Source organism: Photinus pyralis, unplaced genomic scaffold, assembly GCF_008802855.1.
Source record: "Photinus pyralis isolate 1611_PpyrPB1 unplaced genomic scaffold, Ppyr1.3 Ppyr1.4_LG7, whole genome shotgun sequence".
NCBI classification, from domain to species: Eukaryota; Metazoa; Arthropoda; class Insecta; order Coleoptera; family Lampyridae; genus Photinus; species Photinus pyralis.
The window spans coordinates 37099876-37122957 of NW_022170738.1; the positions used below are offsets into that span (position 1 = coordinate 37099876).

The 23082-nt window shown below is 35.4% G+C and overlaps 1 protein-coding gene across 4 annotated transcripts in view; it reads left to right on the forward strand.

The window, feature by feature from the left end:
- LOC116175899 (CUGBP Elav-like family member 2) overlaps positions 1 to 23082 on the forward strand; it is a 174968-nt gene that overhangs the window by 41956 nt on the left and 109930 nt on the right. The window contains exons 1-2 of one of the 4 annotated variants that reach the window (XM_031494263.1): positions 9499 to 9592; positions 9834 to 10282. The exons of 1 other annotated variant lie outside the window; for it this stretch is intronic. In XM_031494263.1, coding sequence (XP_031350123.1) covers positions 10146 to 10282 — 137 coding nt within the window. In that variant the 5' untranslated portion in view covers positions 9499 to 9592; positions 9834 to 10145. Of the gene's footprint in view, positions 1 to 9498; positions 10283 to 23082 lie in introns of those variants that run through there. 2 more of the 4 variants (XM_031494262.1, XM_031494261.1) reach the window with 2 other exon arrangements.

Here is a 23082-nt window from a genome sequence, read left to right on the forward strand (position 1 = left end):
TTAATTTCCTTTTTATGAAAATAAGGTAATCTATAATTTTTAATATAAACTGGGGAATTATCAGTAAGGCGTAGTTTTTGCTCATAAAAATTATTGACTGAAACTGTATCCTCCTCTAATGCAAATATATCTGCAAATTCATCACATAAACCTTTAACTTTACCCAAATTATAATTGTTATTTGCTTGTGATAATTTCGACCAAACTTTCTCTTTTCTATCGGATGTTTCTTCACTAAAATAATAAATATCAAATTTGGATATATCTTCTGTAATTAATCTTATGTTATTATTTAAAATTACCGGTTTATCAGTGATATTTAGAACTCTCAAAATTGGATTTTTAGATGAAGTAATAGTTCTCGCAATAAAAACACCTGGAGCTAATTCTTGTGATTCTATAACCTTATCAGTACCTTTAAGTTTAAAAGATCTAAATACCTCACATCTGGGTGGAATTACTATTGCATCCTGATCTGGACCTTGATGTATCGCTAAGCTAACCTCAAAATATGGAAATTTTATTGTAAAAATCATTGTTTCATAATCAAGGTTGCAATAATATTTCTTTATAAAATCTTTACCCAAAATTCCATCCGCTGGGATTGGGAAAGTTTCCTCTACTACCTGAAATGTATGTTCAAAAGCATGAGAATTAACTGAAAGTGGTGAGATTACTGAACCAATTGATGTAACAGTGTTCTCTGTTATTCCTTTTATATTTACGTAATTTTCCTTATTAACTGAATTATTATCCGTTATAGATCCACTTTTAATAACTGATATATCTGCCTGAGTATCTACTAGAAAACTTAAATTCGAATGAGATTGCGGAGAGTAAATAATGACATAATCAGAATAAGATAAATTCATGTGAAAAATATTAACATCTCTGTGGTTTAATTGCTTCCCAGAGGGTGCGGCTCTGGGTTTTGCCCGTTTCCCGAATTCTGATATACCCTAATATTTGGATGTTTGGAGTAACCTCTACCCCTACTATTATTTTCGTTAAAATGGTTAGGCCTATATGCGTTAAAGTTAAAATTTCTTCCATTACTGTCACGGTTAAAGTTTGTGCGGTCATTTCCTCTAAACTGATTTCCTCTCAAATGATTTGTTGATGTACTACCCCTAAAGTAATTTCCTGATGTACTACAGCTAGAGTGATTTCCTCTATAATGATTCGTTGCTGCACCGCCGTGGAACTTATTTCTATTATACGCTAAAATTTGCCTATCCGTTACCTCATCACTAATCTCAACTACAAATTTTGCAAGTACTTCCTTATGCTTGTTAAAATTTCCACTGGCAAGAACTGATTTTACCAGATCTGATCTAGCAGACTTTCTACAAGTTTCAACCATTTTCCTTACCACCATTGATTCAGCTTTTGAATCCGAGGTTCCTTCCATTATTAATGAACGTTTTAAACATTCGGCTAATACCTCTGCCTCCTTAGGTTTCTAAACTTTTCCTATCCGTTCTTAACGCTAGAAGCCTAGCTTCTATTACCTCAGAAGAATCTGGTTTAATATTTGCCTTTAATGCATTTCGAATTTCCTCATAGGTATTCGCATTTGTAGGAATGGCTTCCAAAGCTTTTCCTTCTAACCTGGTTTTGATAAATTGTACAAATGAATTTAAATTTTCTGTCGTAGTGATACTTTTTACCAAATCTAAGGAATTTAAAAATGCATTTAGGTTATCTGGATCACCCGAATAAGATTTTATTAGAGAACTAGCGAGTTTTAAATATCCCGCAGAAGTTTCCTCCATTTTATTACTTACAGACGTTATTGTCTCAGTCCCCAAATTTCCAAACTCTAACTCACTATCATTGTTATCTTCCTCGATTTTTTGGAATAAACCTTTTGGGACAATATGTGGGCATCGACTAATTGCAAACGCTTGTAATGTATTATCCCTAAAATATAAAAATTGTTCCTTAACGACTACTTTTTGATCTTCATTCAGCACATTCCACACCTGAGTAAACAATTGTATTTGTCTATTATATACCTCAGTTAAAAGTATCCTGTTTCTATCTAAACTTTCTCTTGAAGGTAATTCCGATTTTATGATCCTTTTAGCTACTTTCTGGAACTCTTGTTTAAGTTCAGTCAATTTATTTTGAATTTCTTGCCATGTGTAAGTAGGCATGTAAAAGAATTATTTCTGTGACCTAGCTAGACGTGAAAATTGTATGCATTATTCGCATTCTATTTATAATTAATAATAGTACCTACTTTTAAATTTTAAATTAAATCTATTTAAACAATTAATGTCACTCATAGTCTACATGCTGGTCCAATACCTAACTGAAACGTTCAAAGTCTAAATTACACTTACGGGTTAAAACGACCTACATACGAACGTTCTGCAATTACATGCGTAAAGTCCAAAAAAATTTGTGCAAAACTGACACTTATTACGTTGCATTATTTTATAAACTAGGTTGACTTGAAGCATACCTCCGTTTTACATCTTCTTATGGTCCATTTCTCTATTTTCCATTTGAACTGGCTCCACTACCCATTTTGGATAGCAATCCTACTAATTTACCTAAAATGTAGTTAATAATGTGCGGGCGAAATGTCCTCGAAATGAGCCATGTTACTGGGTCGTCATGATTGTCACCAATTCCATTATTTTACCCCTGGACACTTCCCATTATGTCCTGTCACGGTCGCCATGTTATGTTCGGAGGGTCATTAGGTAGTTCTTTTAATAAAACCCATTTCTCTATTAACTATTTACTTATACGTGTCTCTTCTTGGAAGGTTCGTAGTCATCTCTGTTCTCGTTATTACATTTTAAGTCACCCACCTAAGTAGGTTGTCTACTTGACAATTTCAGCAACGATCGGCAATCAATGCAATATCTACAAGTGCGTTTACATAACCTGTGGATATGACACAATACAGTAAGTAGAGAATAACTAACATTTTTGTAATTTCGAGTGAAAACATTTCCGAAAAAGAAATGGGGAATTGACACAATAATTTGGTATTGTTAAGAGATGTACATGCGATGTATATAGGAGTAAATTTGCTGAATGAACGATACCAGCGTATAGAATCACTAGACAACTTGAGCGCAATAGTGATGGACGTATCTAATTTTTGTGTGAGTTCATTAATTAAACATTTTGTATGTGGGTTCACGTTTAAGTCTGGAAATGATCGCTACAACTGAAGCTTATTTTGAGGACAAAGACAAATCGTTTTACAGGCATGGTATCGAAAGGTCGGAAAAGCTGATTGTATAGCTCTCGAAGATGATTATGTTGAAGACAATTTTGTTTTCTTAGTCCCGAGACGTATTATAAACTCCCTATTTTAGATATTCTTACGTGGAATCCAGCTTCCACGGCATAGCAAATAGAATTTTTGGACCACCGTTTCCGAGACATTCCAAAAAGTCAACTTTTCGTTTTATCTCGGAAACAAACGTAGTTACACTGATTCTGTTGGTGGGATTCAGTTTCACAGTGTGGCATAGAGTTCCGGAAATCTATCTTTAAAAACCGCTGAGATACACTGCTATATTCGTTAGGGATTCAAAAATGATGATGGCAAATTAACGAACAGTTAGCTAGGCATTAATTGTCTCTTGCAATGCTTTTTTGGACAAAAATGTGTTCTAGTAGCATATGAAATGTATGACTTAGGTTTAACAAGGCTAACAGATTGTAATAAGGATAATAAACATAAAGGTCTTTGACTCAAGGGGGTACGTTTTCTCTTAATTTTAGGAATGAGGACACTTCAAAAATAAATTTGACGTTATCAAAGAAAGTTTTAATTAAATTAGCTAAAAATTCGTCCTGCTCTATTAATTAAAATTATAATACAAATTTTTGGTTACGTCCGCTCGTGAATTAGGCTTAGGTAGGGTAATTTTTGCTTATTAAAAAGAAATCATGGCGAAAAGCTTCCAATAGCGCGCGCGACGTCGCAAGATAATAAATTATTTATACTGTGTCGCTTTAGCCGTCGAATTATATGAGTGATACGGTCGCTATAAACAATGACTTGATAAAAAAATAAAATAAAATCTCGACTGTGCGTGCCAAGCGTGGAGACACTCTTGAGCACTCTTCGACTATTTGTCTAGCGTTATTGCTCGTAGAGTTTCCGGAATCGTTTCCTGCGCGAGGGTTGCGCATCGACTGGGGGATTGCAAACATGGCCATTAATCGCCGAGGCTCGCATTCAAGTGCATCAATCATAGGGAATAATACAGCGTCATCTCTGCCGTAATGACTTTATTGCCACATCATTTCTTTTGCGTTTTTTATGCGACTCTATCGGTCGGAAAGCAATGCGGCCTTTCACAAGCAGATCCATCACGATGTTTATCTCAGCGCCTGTTCCAATTAGGAAGTTTTGCGAGCCGATCCCACAGAGCTAATCGAACGTTGGAATAAATCTCTACTAGACGGCGAAGGTGGTGCGAGGGGCGGGGGAGGGGGGTGAGATCGTCCATCAATTCCACCTGGCGGTAACTCCGCAACAGGCTGTAGCCCGATTCATCATAACGGTGGCTTTGTAATTCTCCCTTATACAAAGTTACTCGCACTATCGATTTACGAAACACAACCTATAAATAACCGGTAGCTTTAATCAAGTGATTGATTACAAAGCTACAGTCAACGTCCAGTTTAGTATACGTTATCAAGTTTCAGAGGCGCGTGCTTGTAAGAGTTTGCGCACTCACCTCAAGAAAATATCGAAAATGTAATTGAGACGACTTTCCCAAAGAAATTTCGCGAATCTAACTAACTTTGGGCGCTTCTCAAAGTCGATATGGAGCGCGCGGGGAACAACACGTCATGCGTCTTGGACCTTTGGTTTACACATTAAAAGAAGAGAGCGATTGGTTAATTTACTTCAACCCACCCGAACTTTTGCCCTTTTTTGTTTCCAATGATATGAATATCGTTATCGAGTGAAAAATATGGGGTGATCCACTCAGGCGTGGATAGATAATAAATAAGGATTTTCCGGTAACGTTCCTTAACGATTGGTTATTGTAAGCCGTTGGATTTGAGAACATCCAAGATACGAGAGTAAAGTGTCCCATGAATGAATCTACACCTTATATTCCGCCATATTTTGACCCGAAAGACAATAAATTAGAAGGGAACGCGCAGTAATAACTCAAACTTGACCCAGAGCTCGAAATATATAGTGTGATGTATGGGAATAGCATTATTTTTTATTGCGAAAGTTTTACGCAACATCTAATGGGGAACTAAGGACGATATGCTGTTTGCAAGAACAAAAGTTCTACTGAGATGGCCAATATTGATCAATCGTTTTTAATTTGCACAAATTATTATTATAGAACTTTTTACTCATTCCCAATGGTCCATAGAGTAGTGCACCAAATACAGCAAAAAATTTGAATCGTGCATTACTTATTGCACGGTACGCGTTTCTACTCAAGAAACAACTCCATTAAGATAACAGCCCGCAATTAGGTCAATCTCCACATAAGATATGATATTGTATGAGTTGGGGGAGTGCTTCTTTTGCGGATCCGTGCACATGAATAAAAAATTCAATCCACATCCGATTTGCAATTACATAATTTTTAAGGGAATTTCTCTCTTATAAACTGCAAGGGGCGTAAATTGTAAGGCCCATCTAACATTGTTATTTCTTTGATTAGTTATGCTTAAAGGGTTCATTGACAATCCTGCGAACATGATCATAAATATTTAACCCCAATCTGATTTCAGGTTACGTATTTTTAATGCAAATTTTCTCTTACTAAGCACTTCGTATCTTATCCTTATCCTACTCTGCAAGGGGTATCCGTTTTGAGGCGCATCAAAATTTTTATTTCCGTGCCTAATTATACTAATGAAATCCACTAGCAATTATTTGCTTAATAATGCGTAAAGGGTGGACCAGAAACTATCTAAATCATTCAATTTCCCAATTTCTAATTCCCTCTTTCAACGCGCTTATCCCCTACAAGGGATGCACCTAAGTTTTATTTGTTTTATTAATGTCCATTAGCAACCCTGTATATATGATGTTGTGTAAACTACATGGGGACACCGTTTCTCTAGTTTGCAACAATGCCGAAGATGAGCGAGGCCCTTTGTAGTGTAAAAATATGTTGTGAAATGGTAGAAGACCTGGGAATTTTGTTAAATTCAAATGGACACAGAATGGGAACATTTAGTTAGTTTCTTATTGTAATTGTTTAATTCATTTAATTCTATTTCTTGTATTTAGTTTGTATGATAAATTTAAAACGCGTAAATAAGGGAGCATTGAATTTTATTTGTTTAATTTCGTTTTGGTAGTTTGTTGAAAATTCGTACACACATATATGAGGGATTCTTCTCCGTAAGGGTTAAAAAATATATTGGGAAATTACTATCAAGCGATCTTGTATGATAACACAGTTAATGTTATTTTCTATGAATTTTTCCTTGTTTTTAATCACTCTAATAAGTATAGGTCGTGTACTGTTAAAATATTTTTTTCTCTAAATAGAGCTCTGCACGATTCTCTAAAAGCTCGTTTCTAAATGGTTCGCCATACACCTTTTTGAACAACTAAAACGTTCTCAAGATGATATTCCATGTATGTCGTATGCTTTTACATAAGTCTAAAACATGGCTAACGCCATACTGGTATTTTCGATTATATTAGTGATACTTTTTATAAATTGGAATATTGAAGTATGAGTTGATCTATGTTTTAAATAACCATGTTGAGTTTCTATAAACCATTGAAATTGATTTAGAAAATCTATTACTATAGTGCACGCTAGTTCAAAAACTTTTGAGAAGCTCGGTAACAAACTCAATAAGTTTAGGAAGAGGTATAGAATACAATAAATATGCTATACTTTTTGACTTCAGGACTTTGTTGGGAGTAGTAAGTAGGTAAACATACTAAAAGTCTCCGCCCCTGGGGGGTGAGCTAAAGATGTGAGGGGAGGTCAAAGGTGCAATTTTTGACTTTTTTAATTATACCTCGGAAACGGTGGACTCTAGAAAAAATGGAAGTCAATTAAATTTCCTATAAAATTATTTCTATACTTACGTATTTGTCGAATTGTTAACGGGGGATCAGTAAATTTTCTTTTAAGTTGATCCGGTGACTTTCTTACTCACCTGAATTGCTGCAAGCGAATGATAACTTCATTTCATACCGCTGGACACTTCGCCTATCGTAGTCTTGCTATTTATATGTACAGGATATGGAAAATCCCCCTATTGTGTTGACACCAGAGGACTAACGAGAAGTTCGTGAACAAAGGATGCTTTACTTTGAGAAGGATGTGGTCAGACATTGCCATAGAGGCACCTTAATGAGGTCATTCAAATGCCAAAGTGGAATGATCCGTGGTATAGGAATGACAGATAGTGCTCTCAGTAAATAGGTAACTGGAATTTTGAACTAGTAGCCCAATCTTGGAACTGTTTGAAATTGTGGATTCTACAGGCCACATTCTATAAGAAAATCTTTTTTCCCGGTCGATCTGAGAATTTTTTTTTCGGGTCTCAAAAAAAGGCAGTGTATAACCTTCCTTTTTTACCAAAAATTGACTGCACCAAAATTTCTCGGGAAACTGCAACTCAAGACATATGTGCTTCACTCGAAGAAACGCCTTTAAAATCCATTGTCGGGGCACATGCTGAAGGACTTTTAAGGTTAGATCCTAAAAATATTTTCAACGAAAAAGCATTTGTTATACAGGGTGATTTACATCAGTTTAATTTTTTTTATGTAACCCCTTTCCTTGGTCAATTTTAGTGTGACTATGTATTGCACATGATATCTAAAATAAGTCGTAATTTATATAACAGTCAGGAAAATGGCACATTAATGGCGTGGAAATATTGAAGTCGAGGCTCCTTTGGGGCCGATTACTTTAGTTTGCGAGTGTAGTAGTGTCATTTTACTGACAAGTTTTGTATTAAATTTTAAACGAAATCGTATTTTAATATAAAATTTAAATTTTTAATTTTTTGTTTTAATAAGAACACAATATAAATTTTATTTAAACAAATGAAAAATTAAAAATTTCTAAAGATCAAACATTCATAATAAATAATAAATTTCTTCCATGGGGATCGCAGTTGGAAGCGTCCCCATTACACTTGCCGCATTGCCACATTGTATAGCAATACTTATTTTTTGTCTTAAGTAACTGGTAGCTCGGGGTTCTCCAGTAATACTGGCAATACGTTTTCCTAAACACTCCACAAAATTACGAGCCTCTCTGCACCAAGGTCTCAAAGTCTTTACTGCGAAAGGTATAAAAATATGGTTCTGATGTTCTATAATTGAACTATATTTCCTTATTTTTATACCTGCCGCAGATTCAGCTACTGCACCACTCGTTTTACTTGATAAATTAACATGGGATGGTGCTAAGAGTGTCAGTGCATGTGGCATCCCAAACTAGCATTTGTCCTTTTGTCCAGGGCACAAGAGTCATTCCATCAGAAATGTTTAATTTTTCATTGAACTTTTGATTAATGTCAATCTGTCAGTGATGACCGGAGATATTTGCAATGTGATAGGTGCGGCTGGAAAACTGACAGGTGCGACCGATAAAGTGACAGCCCTGAAAATGAAGATTTCATGACGATTTTGGGTTAAAATATTTCTTCACCATGCCCCGGGAATGAATTTTAAAATGTGCGTTAATAAACTCACAATCTTCCACCAACGCACTAATGGTCCACCCTGTATAAAATAAAATTCAATCATTATTATTCCCTGCAATCAAAGATTAAACGGGACAACTTTCTACCTCAACTATTCTATACTTATTCTTGTACATCAATTTCTTCATATACCTGCCGCAAATTGTTTTACTATGTTACTGTTACTGTTACTGTATGTTAGTTTATCTTTTTTCTTTTGTTTCACGTAAGTTAAATTTGACCATATATTTCGCGTTTTTTGTCATATTAATGGATTTGTATTTTGCTGGACATTCATTTATTCAAAACACAAATACATGCAAAGATGAATCGGACAATAAGTCAAAACATTAAACGTAACCAAAGGGCGTCCCTTGTGAGGTAATAAAGAGTTAAAATATTACACTTATGTTATGCATAAATTACTTTATCGGAGATCTCGCCTTTTAGTTGATAAACACAAGCAAGGATTTATCTTACAGCAAATATTTAACAAATGATAATGACGCCGTGAAATAATTTTATATTTTGTTGTAAATAAACATCGCTTTAATTTGTGGAATTTTTATGAGTATTAAAGTTGAGCGTGTTTATTTTTGGGATGCCTTTTGCAGCGCGAAGACGAAGGACGCGTTAGCCATAGCGTCGACTTTGAATGAAAGAATTGTTTGCGAGGCGGGCTAATTAGTGAGAACAGCGGCACTCTTATAATTTATATTCGAGCACAGGCTAATTGGACGTTCCGCCCCGTATCGGTTACGATGGCCCAGGGGACGCGTGTTGGTCGCTCCAGACGCTCATGTCGATGCATTACATATCGCACATCGTTAGAAGTAGCGCTTGCGCTAGCCGTCCGACGTCGCTTAGATCCTCTCAGTGCAGTGCAAGGCGTCGAGACGCTCGTCCGTCGGTATGTGCGCGCTCGACGACCAAGCAGTCCGCGACGGTCGCGGGACTCGGCCACCGGACCAGGTATCATCATCGCTCTTTGTTGCTTTACTATTGTCGCAATTATGTCCAGTGTGCTGTCCCTGTTCCGTCTCGTTCTGTTTGGTCCCGCTTGTGTGATGGGAACGTAGAGTAATTCACTCCTCACTCCCGTCGCACGTGTGTGTTATTATTGAGTTGCGACTAATCTCTATGCTTTCCAGGCGCTCTAGTATAGTTTAGTGTCACAGTCCTCCTTTCTGCTGCTGTTCTGTTCTGTGTTGTCCTCGCTCGCTAACGCCGCTAAGTTGTGTCTCTTCATCTTGCGGATGCTGCAATGCAGAAAAATCTCCCCAAGCGGAAAACAATAATAAATAAATATGCGGTAGATAAAAATTAAAAGACTAGAATCGCCTCGGACGTTATCAGCCGAAGTCGGCAAGTGTCATGGTTCGGAACCGATAACAGGTGTTATCTTATCACCTGGTCGTGCAGGTGAAGTCAGTATTGTGTATAGAGTGGCTCCGTAGAGCATCATGCTGCATTCTCTAGACGCTCTCGCTGGAAAACTTTCACCGGGCAGTAAGGCAGGCCCAACGAGCCCCCCAGCATCCCAACTGGACGGAAACGCAAACCGAGTACACCCCTACCACAAGCACGGCACTATATCCAAGTAAGTCTACCATAAATAACATTGTCCTCGCATATATATTACACTTACGGTAGACCCGAATGCCGGTAAATCCATTCGGGAAGGTTTTCTCCTCAGCTCAGGTCGCGTCATTCCGAAGACAAATGCTTGTTTGATTGCTGGCTCAACGCCACGACGTTTAATGTCTAGATGAGGTATTTGTCTCTGTTGCCAGACGCCCCGTATATTTAGATTGAATGGACGTGCGTGACATTCAAACAATCCTCCAGAATTTCGACGTGTCGAAACTAAATCGCGTTCCGACAGTACATTTCGTTGTAAATTCAACCCACAAATCAACGGCGGAAGCAAACGCCAAATTTCATTTCGACTCGCTCGCAAATTAAATAAACGACATGTTGCTAAAGTTGGTTATCTCCCTCAATTAGATACGATAAGAGATTTTAACGAGCTTCTTGTATATTTACATTTCTGATAAGCGCCGAAAAAAAAGGTAGATAAGGGTTGAGGAGCGTAAATTATGTAGCGAAATTAGGTCGACTGATCAATCGTTTGCCCTTTTCGAGTAAACAAGTGCCCGGATATGAGCGTTAAAAAGCTATGATAACAAGGTTGCCGTTTGCTGGGATTTTGTGCAGAAAAGTCGAGTAATCATGCAACCGTATTTTATATTCAAAACCACGCACCGTACATCGCCACTTTAAGCATTTGCGTTTCTCCCTCTCGCTTCGAGTCGAAAAAGTAATGGGACATCCGTTTCAGTTATAACTTTTTATCCGATAAGTAATTACACTTAAAAAAGTGCGTGCTTCACTTTAAACAAGCCGTAAAAACTAGCACTTTAACGCTGTCACAATCTTAAAACTAACACGCTGAATCACTGCACTTAACACTGATATCGTCGAAGTACAAGAAATAACGTTAACTGATTTTGAGCAACTACATTTCAGTTTTTGTATGTACAGAAAATAAATTTTGGGCAACTATAAATGAATTCTAATCCTGGACGATCGAGTCCATTTGTGATTGTTCAATGTTCATTTTAAAACCTAAAACTCCCCGTTTATAAAATGTGAACACTTTCCTTGCATTACTTTAACATAATGGAATTACTGTCACGGTATAAGCATAACTAGGCAATATGTTAAATTACAATGGCATTAATGTAAATTTATTAGGATCCTTTGTGTTCGTATACGTTCAAAATACGAATATAAGGCAAAGTCTTTCTAGAAAATTAGCCGCCCTTGTATTTTTTCATTCGTTTCATTTGGAATTTATTAGCTGGGATAATCCCCAACTAGGGTTATGACTTATGGCATGTCAGTAGGGCATATTCGTAAGAAAGTCAATTAACATTAAGTAAAGATAAAGCACAATCGTACAATTAAAAAAAATTATATTGAACAATTAATTATACTGATTCAACACAGAGATGGTAAAGGGGTGATTATTCATCAAGTCAATAGAAACAATCTGTCAAGACTTTTTAATTCCACAATTTCGGGATAGTAACGCAACTATAGGAATAGTATTTTAGGTACTTTCGTTCTTACTTTGATAACCATGACTGAAATTGCTAAAAACCAACAAACTGGAATAAAAACAGAAGAAAATTTTGCCTGCAAAATTCGTGACAAGACTATTTCACGATATTAAACAATGAAAGTTGCTTTTTTAACAAAATAGGTGGCTAGAATTGATTGAGAAGTGAAATTACATACATGATGTCTTCGTTTATGGTTTTCCATCTTTTTAAACCTGATGACTGATACTCAAGCTGGCATAAGCGATGATCGTCCTGCATAAGCGAATCGTCCTGTGTCCTGTTAATTTACTCAACTCCTCCCCTTCATAAAAAGGGTACAGGGCTTTGCTTTGAACTAACAGTGAGAAAACATTTTGATTAAACCTTTCATTAGTTGTTAAAGTAAACTTATAGGATATAGGTATACCTCGGGACATACCTACGTCTTTGTTATAGATGGAAAATATGCGGATGTATATCATTTTTCCATTATAAACAACAAAATGTAACTATAACTTGCAACACATAAAAATTTTACTTTTTCCAGAAATTATTTATAACAAATCCTCATTTAAATGGCATCATCTACTGCGAGGGTTGCAACTTTGGCGGATGATTTAAAATTCTAAATCAGAACTTACATAAAACTAATTTCAAGTCTTCTAACGCTAACCGAATCAAATACATGAATCTTATTTTATTGGGATAAGTCCTTTTACCTTTACAACGTTAAAAAAATTACAAAGAATTCCCCCTTCCCTACAGGAATGTTTCTACCTTTTTTTAATAATATATTTAATGTTATCGTTACATGCGCCAAAAAAATATGGTACAATATACAAAGAAAAACAAAATTATCAACAATTACATGACTAACTAAATACAGTTTACATTTTTAACGGACTGAACAAATTTTCAAAGGAATATTACCAGAATACATTACGGAACAAATAGCTTTTTAAAGACACCTGAAGTTCTTTGGCACTAGGGCCAATTGCACCGTCAAAATTAAGTATCCCTTAAAGTTAAGCATAACTTAAATACCTCGATCGTTGCCACAGATTTTAAGTTCGACTTAACTTTAGGCAAGGGTTAATTTTGTTGGTGCAACTGGGGCTAAGATTTCTATGTAAAGAGACTGGCCCTGAAATAAAGTTCCATGTGTGACTCACCATCTGCAGAATGTTGTGTTCAGGTTTAGTTTGTGTCTTGTGCTATTGTCATGTTTATGTGATTGCTGGTTAAACATAGATGTATTATTCTTAATATGCAAAACTGCTTCCACTATAAATAATTATAGTCCAGTATGTGTAGCAGTCAGAAGGGCCGATTTCTGCAAAAGGTAGGTAGTGTAAACGATTTTATCATTTTAAATGGTCCATTTGGGCCCAAATAACATGGATTTGAAGAGTGCACACCCATTTTTTCCCGGCACAACTTTTGGCAGCCAAAAAACCTCAAAATGTTCCTACTTTTTTCAGTGTTTCGCTTAAAACTCGAAAACGGTCCATATTTTATGAATAACACTACTTCAGTGAATTAAAGAAAACGCAATTCTGCGTCGATCAAAAGATGAACAAACAAAATCGGTCCAATAGAAAAATTTTTACAAGCGATCAAAGAAATCCCTTAAGCTCCCCGTCATTTCCTGGAGATCCACGGAAATCCCCGAGATCGGATAACATTTCTTATAAATCCCCAGAAATCCATTCGAAATCTTAAATTCTTTCCCATACTTGCTTTTGACACTCCATTCCAATACTTTACTACCGCCGCTTTACATATAGAAAAACCTACGCTTCGCCACGCACCTTCTTACAGGTATTAAAATTAATAACAATATTTGCGATTGTTATATTTCAAATACTGCGTGGCAATATTGAGTAAAACAATTAGAAGCTGAAATCTATTTTTGAACGAGCCAAGGAAAGGTATTTCAGTGACAAAATGCAATTGGAAGGTAGACAAGGAAAGTCAGATTTTGACTTTTTCCATGTGAGAATGAAAATTAATTTAGAACACAATTGCATGGGTTAAAGAATTGTAGTTTACATGTCATATCTTATCAGGAACGACTTCATTCGGTACGGCAAAACAATTATTGAAAGGTAAAAGTGGCCGCACGTGCAGATAAGCGCATCAGGTGATTAATCTCTACCTGCTACGTTACCGCCCCTCCATCAAAAATATAACTTATGATCAAATAATTCGATCGTGTTAACGCGTAGTGCAGTGAATATTGTGCGGAATGGTGTCCAAAAATTTCAAATGGTTCGAAGGAGAGTGCCTAGTACCGAAAGCAAGAAAGCTAAGGGTGAATTTTGACAAGCACAGATTAGGTACCGCGTAAAATGCAGTAAGTAATTTGGATTTTTACATTTAAACATTGGGCGTACAATGCAAAATGTTTTTGGAGTTGGAGAATAGGTGAAGTGTGACTAAATATTATGTATGTAAATTTACCTCAACACATATAACTGCCGTTAGTTTCAATCAATCATTTTCCAAACCAAAAACAATTACAATCATCTTATCTATCCAAGTCTAAAATTAAAAACACATGTTGCGTCGGCCGCGTCGGCATTTTAAACAGGTGTTTACTGTTTAGAAGTCGGTGATAATATCATTATTAACAAAAACCACATTTGCCTATTTATTAGCTTTAATAATAATTGTCGCAGAGATTATTAATTTTGAATTAATTTGATACGAGTGAACCAAATACCTCCTTCACAAAATGAAATGTCTTTAAATCGAAACAAGCAAATCAAGATTATTGTGTCACCTCATGTTAAATCCGGGCATTTATCAGAGGCATTTAATTTGTCCAAAAATTCATTCAATATATCAACGTATTCACAAACTTCTTTAGAGTTGAAGAATCGAAAAGTGGATTTCCATTTTTCGCATATTCAGACCAGATAATTTTGTCTTGAAATTGTATTATTACCTCTTGCATGAGTGTTTAATGGTATTTGTCTCGGCAACCATGACAAGTGGAACGATTGAACTTGCGGCTATACCCACGTTTCGGGCATGCCTTTCTGATCTGTAAAATTCCTACCCAAGGAGGTGCTTTTTTTATCCCCAAACGACGCCCCTAGGGATGTTGTAAAGCACATTAGAAATGCCGTAGAAAATTCAAATTCATTAGCCCATTGCGTAAATACGTGGTTTGGGTAAGTGTAACATCTAAATCGACGGTTTTAGTGATGTTTTAAATTTCGGGGGCTATTTATCAAACCAAGCTCGTTAAATTTTATATGAAAAATTAACTAAAAATATTGTAGTTGTTAGTTAAGGAATTTCGGAAATGAAATTATTATGGTAGTAACGCAACTACAAACGATGTCATTTGGGAATAGAAGTTTTGGTGTGTTTTTTAAAGACAAGTACCTTAAAATTTAGAAATAACTTGAAATAATGTAGAAGGTCCAAAATGTCCAAAATCTATAGTAACTTAAACAAAAGACGTGGTTTTGGCAAGCATGACATCCCAAAACAATGTTCATGGGGACTTTAAAAGTTTGGGGTTGCTGTTTTCATGACCTTATATGAAAATGAAATACACTTTCGCTTGCCAGTTATTTGATAAGGGGCAAGGCGGACTGACCTTTATGACTTTATAGCTTAAACGTCACAAAAGCCGCTGTTTAGTGACATGAGGGCATCAGTTGGAAAAAATAGGTGTTTATTGATCGCTTTTAACAATTTTTCTATTGGACCGATTTTGTTTGTTCATCCTTTGAGCGATGCAGAGTTTTTTTTTACTAAAGATGTGTTATTCATATAATATGGACCGTTTTCGAGTTTTAAGCGAAAAACTGAAACAAGTCCAAACATTTTGAGGTTTTTTGGCTGCCAAAAGTTGTGCCGTGAAAAAATTGGTGTACACTCTTCAAATCCATGTTATTTGAACCTAAATGTACCATTTAAGCCAATAGAATCTTTTACGCCACCTTTTGCAGGTCAAAATTATCTGCATACTGAACTATGAAGGAAACGTCAATATTACAAGGTTTTTGAAAGCCTTGTGGCAATCATCACGATAACCAAGTCCGGCGATGAGTAGAACCGCTTTTCGTTGTGGTCTAAACATCTTATGCCAAGAGTAACAATGTCCCCAAGTCAATATTGCATAGCACAACGTACTTTGTACTAAAGCAAAATATGCTTATAGCAATATTACTAGAGACGTTGCTAACAAGTCGACGTAAGAGAAATATTGATTTACATAGTTTCTTAGCAACCAACTCATATAATACTGTCGACCGAAACTTAAACGTGAATCAATAACACATCCTAAGAATTTAATATGCGGTACAGTAATGTAAGTACTTTTTTAAAGTAAAATGCATGAGGGCTGTCTTTGCAATGTTCACTGATAATTTGTTTACTAAGACACCAATCCTTAACTAAACTATCATTAGATTTAGCAAAAGCTAATAATAGGGGAGCTAGCTCGAAATCCACTGAACGAGAATGATCAAAATTTTAACCGATGGAGTTCCATTTTGCATTATCCGAGTATGCTAAAATCGACCGTCTGCCGCTTCAGGCCATATTACTTAAGGCGCTGCGGGTACTTCTTCCGGTACCAATTCCCAAAGGTTGTTTTTCGAGAAAATAAGTTATACACCTATTGAAAAGGTTGATAAGCTCTTAAAAAAATATTTTAAAAAATCGCTAACATTTGATAACTCCGTAAAAAAACAATTCTTGGTCGGTTTTTCACGAACTTTCTGTGCATTGCGCATATAACTCGGTTACAGTTGGATGAATGAAGCTGATTTTTTTTACAGACTGATGATAGGTACTGCCAATCACTTAACGGTGTTTCTTTTTCAAATGTGTTCTCTATCTTATCATTATAACACTATCATACCAATCTAATCAATAATTCCAGATGCAAAACTATTGGTTGAAAAATTAATAAATCTCTATGAGTTATATGATTACGAATGGGTGTTAACACTGTTTGTATAAAATAAAGCCGTACTGGGTTGATAATTCACACAAAGTTATTGGTCTTGGGCATCTTGAGCTAAAAGAAACGTTAAGATATATCTTTAAATGATCTGCACAACATTTTAAATAACTTTAGAGTCTCTAATAGAATGTTAGGAGCTTCTGTCAAGAGTATTTAGTATCCGAATAGCCTTTAAGATTCTCGACAAAATTTGAGAGTTTATAAGTGCGTTGGCTGTAAGAGTCGATAACACATTGAAAGAGCTTCCAAAAGGCTAAAAAGTTCTCTAAAAGCTTTGAGAGTATAAAAATTCTTTTAAGAGCCTTTTACTTTTTACTTTTTCGAAGGTGTTTAAGAGCCTCTAAAATGTCTAAATATCTTTCTGCTATTCCTCTGTAGTAGATCTTTATACACCTTTAAGAGTCACAAACTGTGCCGAGCTAGGTCCCGAGTTAAAAAGTACTTGCGATTCTCTGCTCTTTATAAAAACTAAACACTTGGGAGCTTTTGTGGGTCTTCAAGAATCACTCAGACCCTTTCGAGGTATTTATTAATTTTTAAGAGTCTTCAAAAGTATTAAAAGGTTTCAACTTTAAAAACCAAATTATTTAGAAAAATCGTTTTTACATGACATTAATTTCTGCGAGAGTTGCAACTGTTGTTATCCATCCAAAATTGTTGTTTCTATATTCAGGAACTCCCAATCAGACAAATCAAATGGCTAGTTTCGTGACTTCCAAGCACTTTCCAAGAACTTTTTGGTTGTGTAACTTGTCACCTTATGAATTAGGTACTATGTACAGAAATTGGCATTCTTTTAAGCGAGGAAAACACAGATCTTGTAAAGCAAAGTTTGTTACGGAAAAGCACAGTAGAGTAGAAAACGGTAAAATCAGAAATCAATACAAAATTTAATTAAACATATGTTTTGAATGAATCATACTTAATTGGCCCATTAATCACATTGCGTCATTCAATTCTCTTATTTGGAGTGCGTGATTATAAAACGCCCCTTATGCAATAACCACTACTTTACGTATGCCTGCACTATCTCTAGCACACTAAAATACATCCCGAAAATGATGGCCCTTTCCTTTAACACTCCCTTTGTAAGACTGTTTTCTTGAAGTGGTGCAAATTTATCTGTAATTGAAAAAGGTGCGGTATTGGCTAATTTGTTTTTCTGCAAAAAACGATCTTATCCATAAAGTATGAATTTTTCCTGTTGTGTTTCTAGCAAAAAATACTTAGCTTCTCAATGGTAAATTTTGCACGCCGAGTCAGCAAAAGGTTCAAAATTAAAATCGGTTAATATTTATTAGTTGATAATTTGGAACAGTTGGTTTTTTAAATTCCGTTGGTTTAGCTTTAGATAAAGCATCACCTCGAAATAAACATAATCCATAATTTTGTTTACTCTGCACATTTTCAAAAATACATGATCGAATCTCACTAACGAGAATACGAGCTTAAAATTAATTACTCAGCGGAAATGAGCAGGCTGTAAAATGAAATTAAATCCAGGGCTTTGTTTACAGGATGTTGCTATAAATAATGACATTGCAGAAAATTATCATTGTAGAATTTAGATTATTGTAAATAACCAAAGTAAGTGCTCACTTAATATTAGGCTAGCCTAGGAAGCGGTTTCGATTCGATACAATCCCTTTCTGTTACAAAGCCCATGTCACAAATTTTCGTGTTGGTGAATTAAATTAGTAAGTGTGCATTGGATATACAATTTGGAGCCAAAACAGGTATGAATACAAAAACTTTTTCTTTTTATTGCTTGATTTAAATAGTCTGCGCCAAATAAATAGAGCTCATTTAGTTTTACTTTGTTTAGATAAAACAAATTTTTTAAATAAACAATTTGTGCGCGTGAACAATAATTACCTCCATCAAAGCTTCATAAAAAGGAAATCGAACCAAATTTTAGTATCATTTGACACTAAATTAATTCACCCTCCAAGTGCGAAATATTTCTAGGTAGCGAAATCATATGCAAGTTGACCAGTTTTGTATTAGTCAGGCTTATCGGTTTTTCAGGTTTCGTCACTCATTTCACATTCCTAGTAGTGAGTGTATCGTAGTTTGTGTGTCTATTTTTCCGTTTTGAGTGGCGTTGTGATTTTCAGAAATATTAAGGGTGAGTTCTCTTTTAACTGTGTAGGTAATTTGCAGTCTTTCATATCACCATCTAATCATATTATAATCCAGTCGAGTTGTACTTTTACCAGAAAATATATGGGGTAGCTGTAATTTCTGTTATATATTCCGCTTTTTGAGATGCTGAATAGACAACATTGATCCAAATGAAAAAATTTAATTATTTGCAGATTTTTTACCTCTCGCCATCAGGCTCACATTATGACATGACATCTGACATCTTCCTTAGCTTTGAGATTTTTGTAGACTATTTAATATACAACTTGGGAATTGGGAACTTCGTAAACCATATCGCGCATTCCGAATTTTATTTCCAAAATTTCGGTTACTAGAGCCGATGCTGTGACTCATCGTGATTTCCACACAGTTATACTTATTACTTGTACGACTAGCGCAAGCCGACACTATAATTTGTTGCTGTTTGGTCAGTTCATAAAAAACCGAGTAGGTACAAATAAATTCTCAGTGATAAGGAGATATAGCCCCGTTTATGTGGTTTATTCCTCGACGCACGAGTATTAGTAAAGAATCGATAGGCATTGGTACATTTTTGCAAAGACGTGCCGAGCTAAATTTTTGCGTTCAAGGCCCTTCGATTAGAAACAGAACAACTCTTAAAACCTTCTGTGTAAAAGATCATTGGAAATCTTTTCAAAAGTATTTGCACTGAAATGGAGTCCCTTGATCGTGATATTAAAAAATGGCATTCTATATGGAATTCTATATTATGCAGTTTCTTGACGCTGGTCTATTCTCTCAATGAAACAATTCAATACATGCGGAAACACGATGATAGTCTAAGTAATAGAATTGATTAATTTCATTTTTTTGGGTATTTTTTATAAAAATACTAAAAATAATTGTTTGCGTATAAGCACATCGTGAGTTACCATTTAAGGAAATTCAGGGATACTGAAAGTGCCAAAGTTGGCTCATATCTATCGTTTTTGTTTTCCCATCCTCGTCTTAAAACGGTTGTGGGTTTAAATTTTACGTTTTATATTCCCATTGGCTAACTGAGTAAAAAAATCCCACTCTTGCAAATTTCTTGCTTTTTATTTTTTTATTACATTATACTTCCCAAAGGCTTCATCATGGTGATCTATCAGCCTCAATACGGAATACTCTCAAACAAAATAGGAGTTGGTGATTCTTCTTCGAAGTTAATACTGGAAAATCGGTTACTTGAACTGAAATTAACTGTTTTTTACTTCTCTTGATTTTCTGAAAAAGTCTATAAAATTTAATTCATCAATATTTCATAAACCATTTGATCGTAACTTGCATTTTTTCCGGGAATGAGACATCTTGAGACTCCTGAGCGCGAATCTTGCGAGAGCGCATTGTTCTGGGTACGAATTTTCCGGGAACGAATTATCCAAGCACGTAATTGTCCTGGAGCAAATTACACGAGCGAGAATTGTCCTGGAAGCGAATTGTCCGGAATCACATATTTTTAGCATTTTCGCAGAATCTTAGAAACCTCTTCAAAATCTTTCCCGAATCTTCTTATGACCCTTTCTCTCTATATGATGGCAAAGGGCGCTTTCACCCTGAGGTGGTTGCCACCCCATCTCGGGAATTGAAATTTTTTATTATAATTTAATTTTAATTCTAAGCAAAAAGTGTTCAAGTATAATTTTGTTTTGTAGAATTAATACTATCGAGTTATTCGCGACCGAAAGTTTCTTTGAAAAGTAGGTATGCATTTTATTTAAAAAAAACTGTGGAGAACAAAACTGTAGCTTTTAAAAAAAGGCAAAAAAAAATGGTTTAATTATTGCTGTATGGCTAATACGAACTGAGCCATGTGGTTTGTTAAAGGTTAGCCCGTGCTCGTTAAACTCTAAAATTAGAGTGGAAAAGTGAAAGAACGAGAAAACTATGCATTTTTCGAGAAAAACTTATAGAAGCTTTATTAAAGTAAAAAATAATGCTTTCTTTTTTTTCAAGAAAAAGCCATTGGCAAAAAAACTAAGTGAGTTATAGTGAAAATAGGGTCAAACCCTAATTTTTTCCGCGAAAAAATCAGCGAAAACAACCCCCTAATTTTGTTTTCGTTTGTTATGTATACAGTACAATTAATACATTTTTGAAGTTTGACCGGTTTTGAAATAATTAGAGCTAAAAGTCAAAAACGAGTTTCTGTAATTTTGTGAAAAATGTCTTCTTCCAAAACAACTGAAGATACATAAAAAACGCTACAGTATCAAATTGTGACTTTTTTTAATTCAAAACATTCTGCTCTCCGGAAATGTTCGAGGAAATGTTCTATGCAACATAAATTGAGTGAGACATACTCGTTATAGTCGTGTATTTTTATGCGAACTCTGTTTTGTTTGAACCGTTTAAGCTCACGCCCTTTTAAAATTAGGAGTCAATGTACAAAGTCCTGTAGCTCTTGTAAAAATGTATAAAATGGTTTTTAAATGAATTTGCTGTCGTGAAAAATAACGGAGTTATGATTAAAAATGTGACTGCCGGAAAGTTGGAGGAGAAGATGGTCATGACGTTGGTGAAATGAATGAAGAATTTTAAAATATTATTAAAATTAAGAAATCATCAACATTTAAAATTTGTTTCTTTCTATATGTACGAGTATAACGCGTATAAATATATTTTTGCATGTAAATGTACTGTTTTTTTTTTAATTTATATCTATTACAGTCGTTTTTAAGCGTTGTAATGTTATAAGGCTTGGTTTTTAAGGGTTGAAAAAGTACATTACTTGGCTCGGAAATTAAGCTGCTCGCTCCCAAAGGGGCCTCGTACTCCAGTATTTCCTTGCCAGTAATGTAAATTTTCCTGACTTTTATGTACATAACTAATACGTGCTCATTTCTCAATGCGATTTTTATTTTTCATAATCTCCAGTACGAGTCGAGGCGTTTAGCCTTAGACCATACACTTGGACTGCTATTAGCCCTATTGTTTCCATATAAAATTGGGTGGTCACTGCAGTCGTGGATATCTGAATCGCAGGGTAAACTAAAGTAACCAACACCACTCGGATAGCGTAAAGAGCTTCTATAACAACCACGTAGTATGGGAAGCTTTAAATACTTTTCATTATCTTCTATATGTCCACAAGAAGAATAGGGCTGCTTTTTTGGCATATCTAGGTGACTAATTAAATGACGTTGACAGTCTCAAATTGTCTCTCATGGGGGCAGATTCGTTTACCCTGAAACTCACATACCCAGGAGATGTTCTTGACCATATTTTAGTTGAAATTAGCAGTCCACTGTACCTACTGTATGGTCTAAGGGTTTAGCTCAAATTACGTCCCGTTTAGTAGAGCGATAGAATTACATTTCTGAGCAAGGAGAGCGTCGAAATTTCTGAATTTGCAGATTTAGTATTTGACTGGGAGAAGATTTATATCGCTAACTTTGATCTGATTCGTTTTTTAAATAATAAATTAATAATTAGATACGGTTACCATGGCTGTTAATCCGCCATTTAATAGGCGGTAATTAATCATGGAAGAAAAAGGGGAGTAAATTTTTGCGCGGTTTACCCATAAAAAGTGACCAGTTGGTCCCCTATAAGTTAAACAATTTTAACCGGGAATCGTATTATCCGATACTTAAGGATGTTCAAAATTTGTAAAAAAAACTAGCAAAGTGTTTTATTTTGTGAAACGAAAACTTCCAGTGAAATTTAGACAGCATTCAATAAATTTTGCGCAAGTTCAAAAGTTCTACCTGCATTGGACGAAAGCCTGGACGAAAGTCAATAACACAATAACAGTAAAACAACCTCAATGAGTCGTTATTTTCAAAATATTCTCGGAGTCTTCAATCGCAAGGCGAGTGGAAAGCAGTAGTAGCCGTTTTGTACTGCAAAACCGTCCATCAAGGATTTTTTACGAATGTCCTTAGAGATCGTTCTTGCAGTTTTAGAAATTGCCGAAATTTTCTAGGTATAGTGTCTTCATTGCAGATGCGACTAAATGTATCAATGTATTTTGTTGTGTTATATGCCAAAACGTCCGGAATTTAACAATCTAAAACATCGATGACGCATTAGGCTGTCTTTTGTGTACGATACGTTACTCATTTCTAAAAAAAAGCAAAATTATTGCCATGAAAGCAAGTCTGCGTGTAATCAGAAGTGGCCATGAGATTGCAACCTCATCCCCAAGTTAACCTT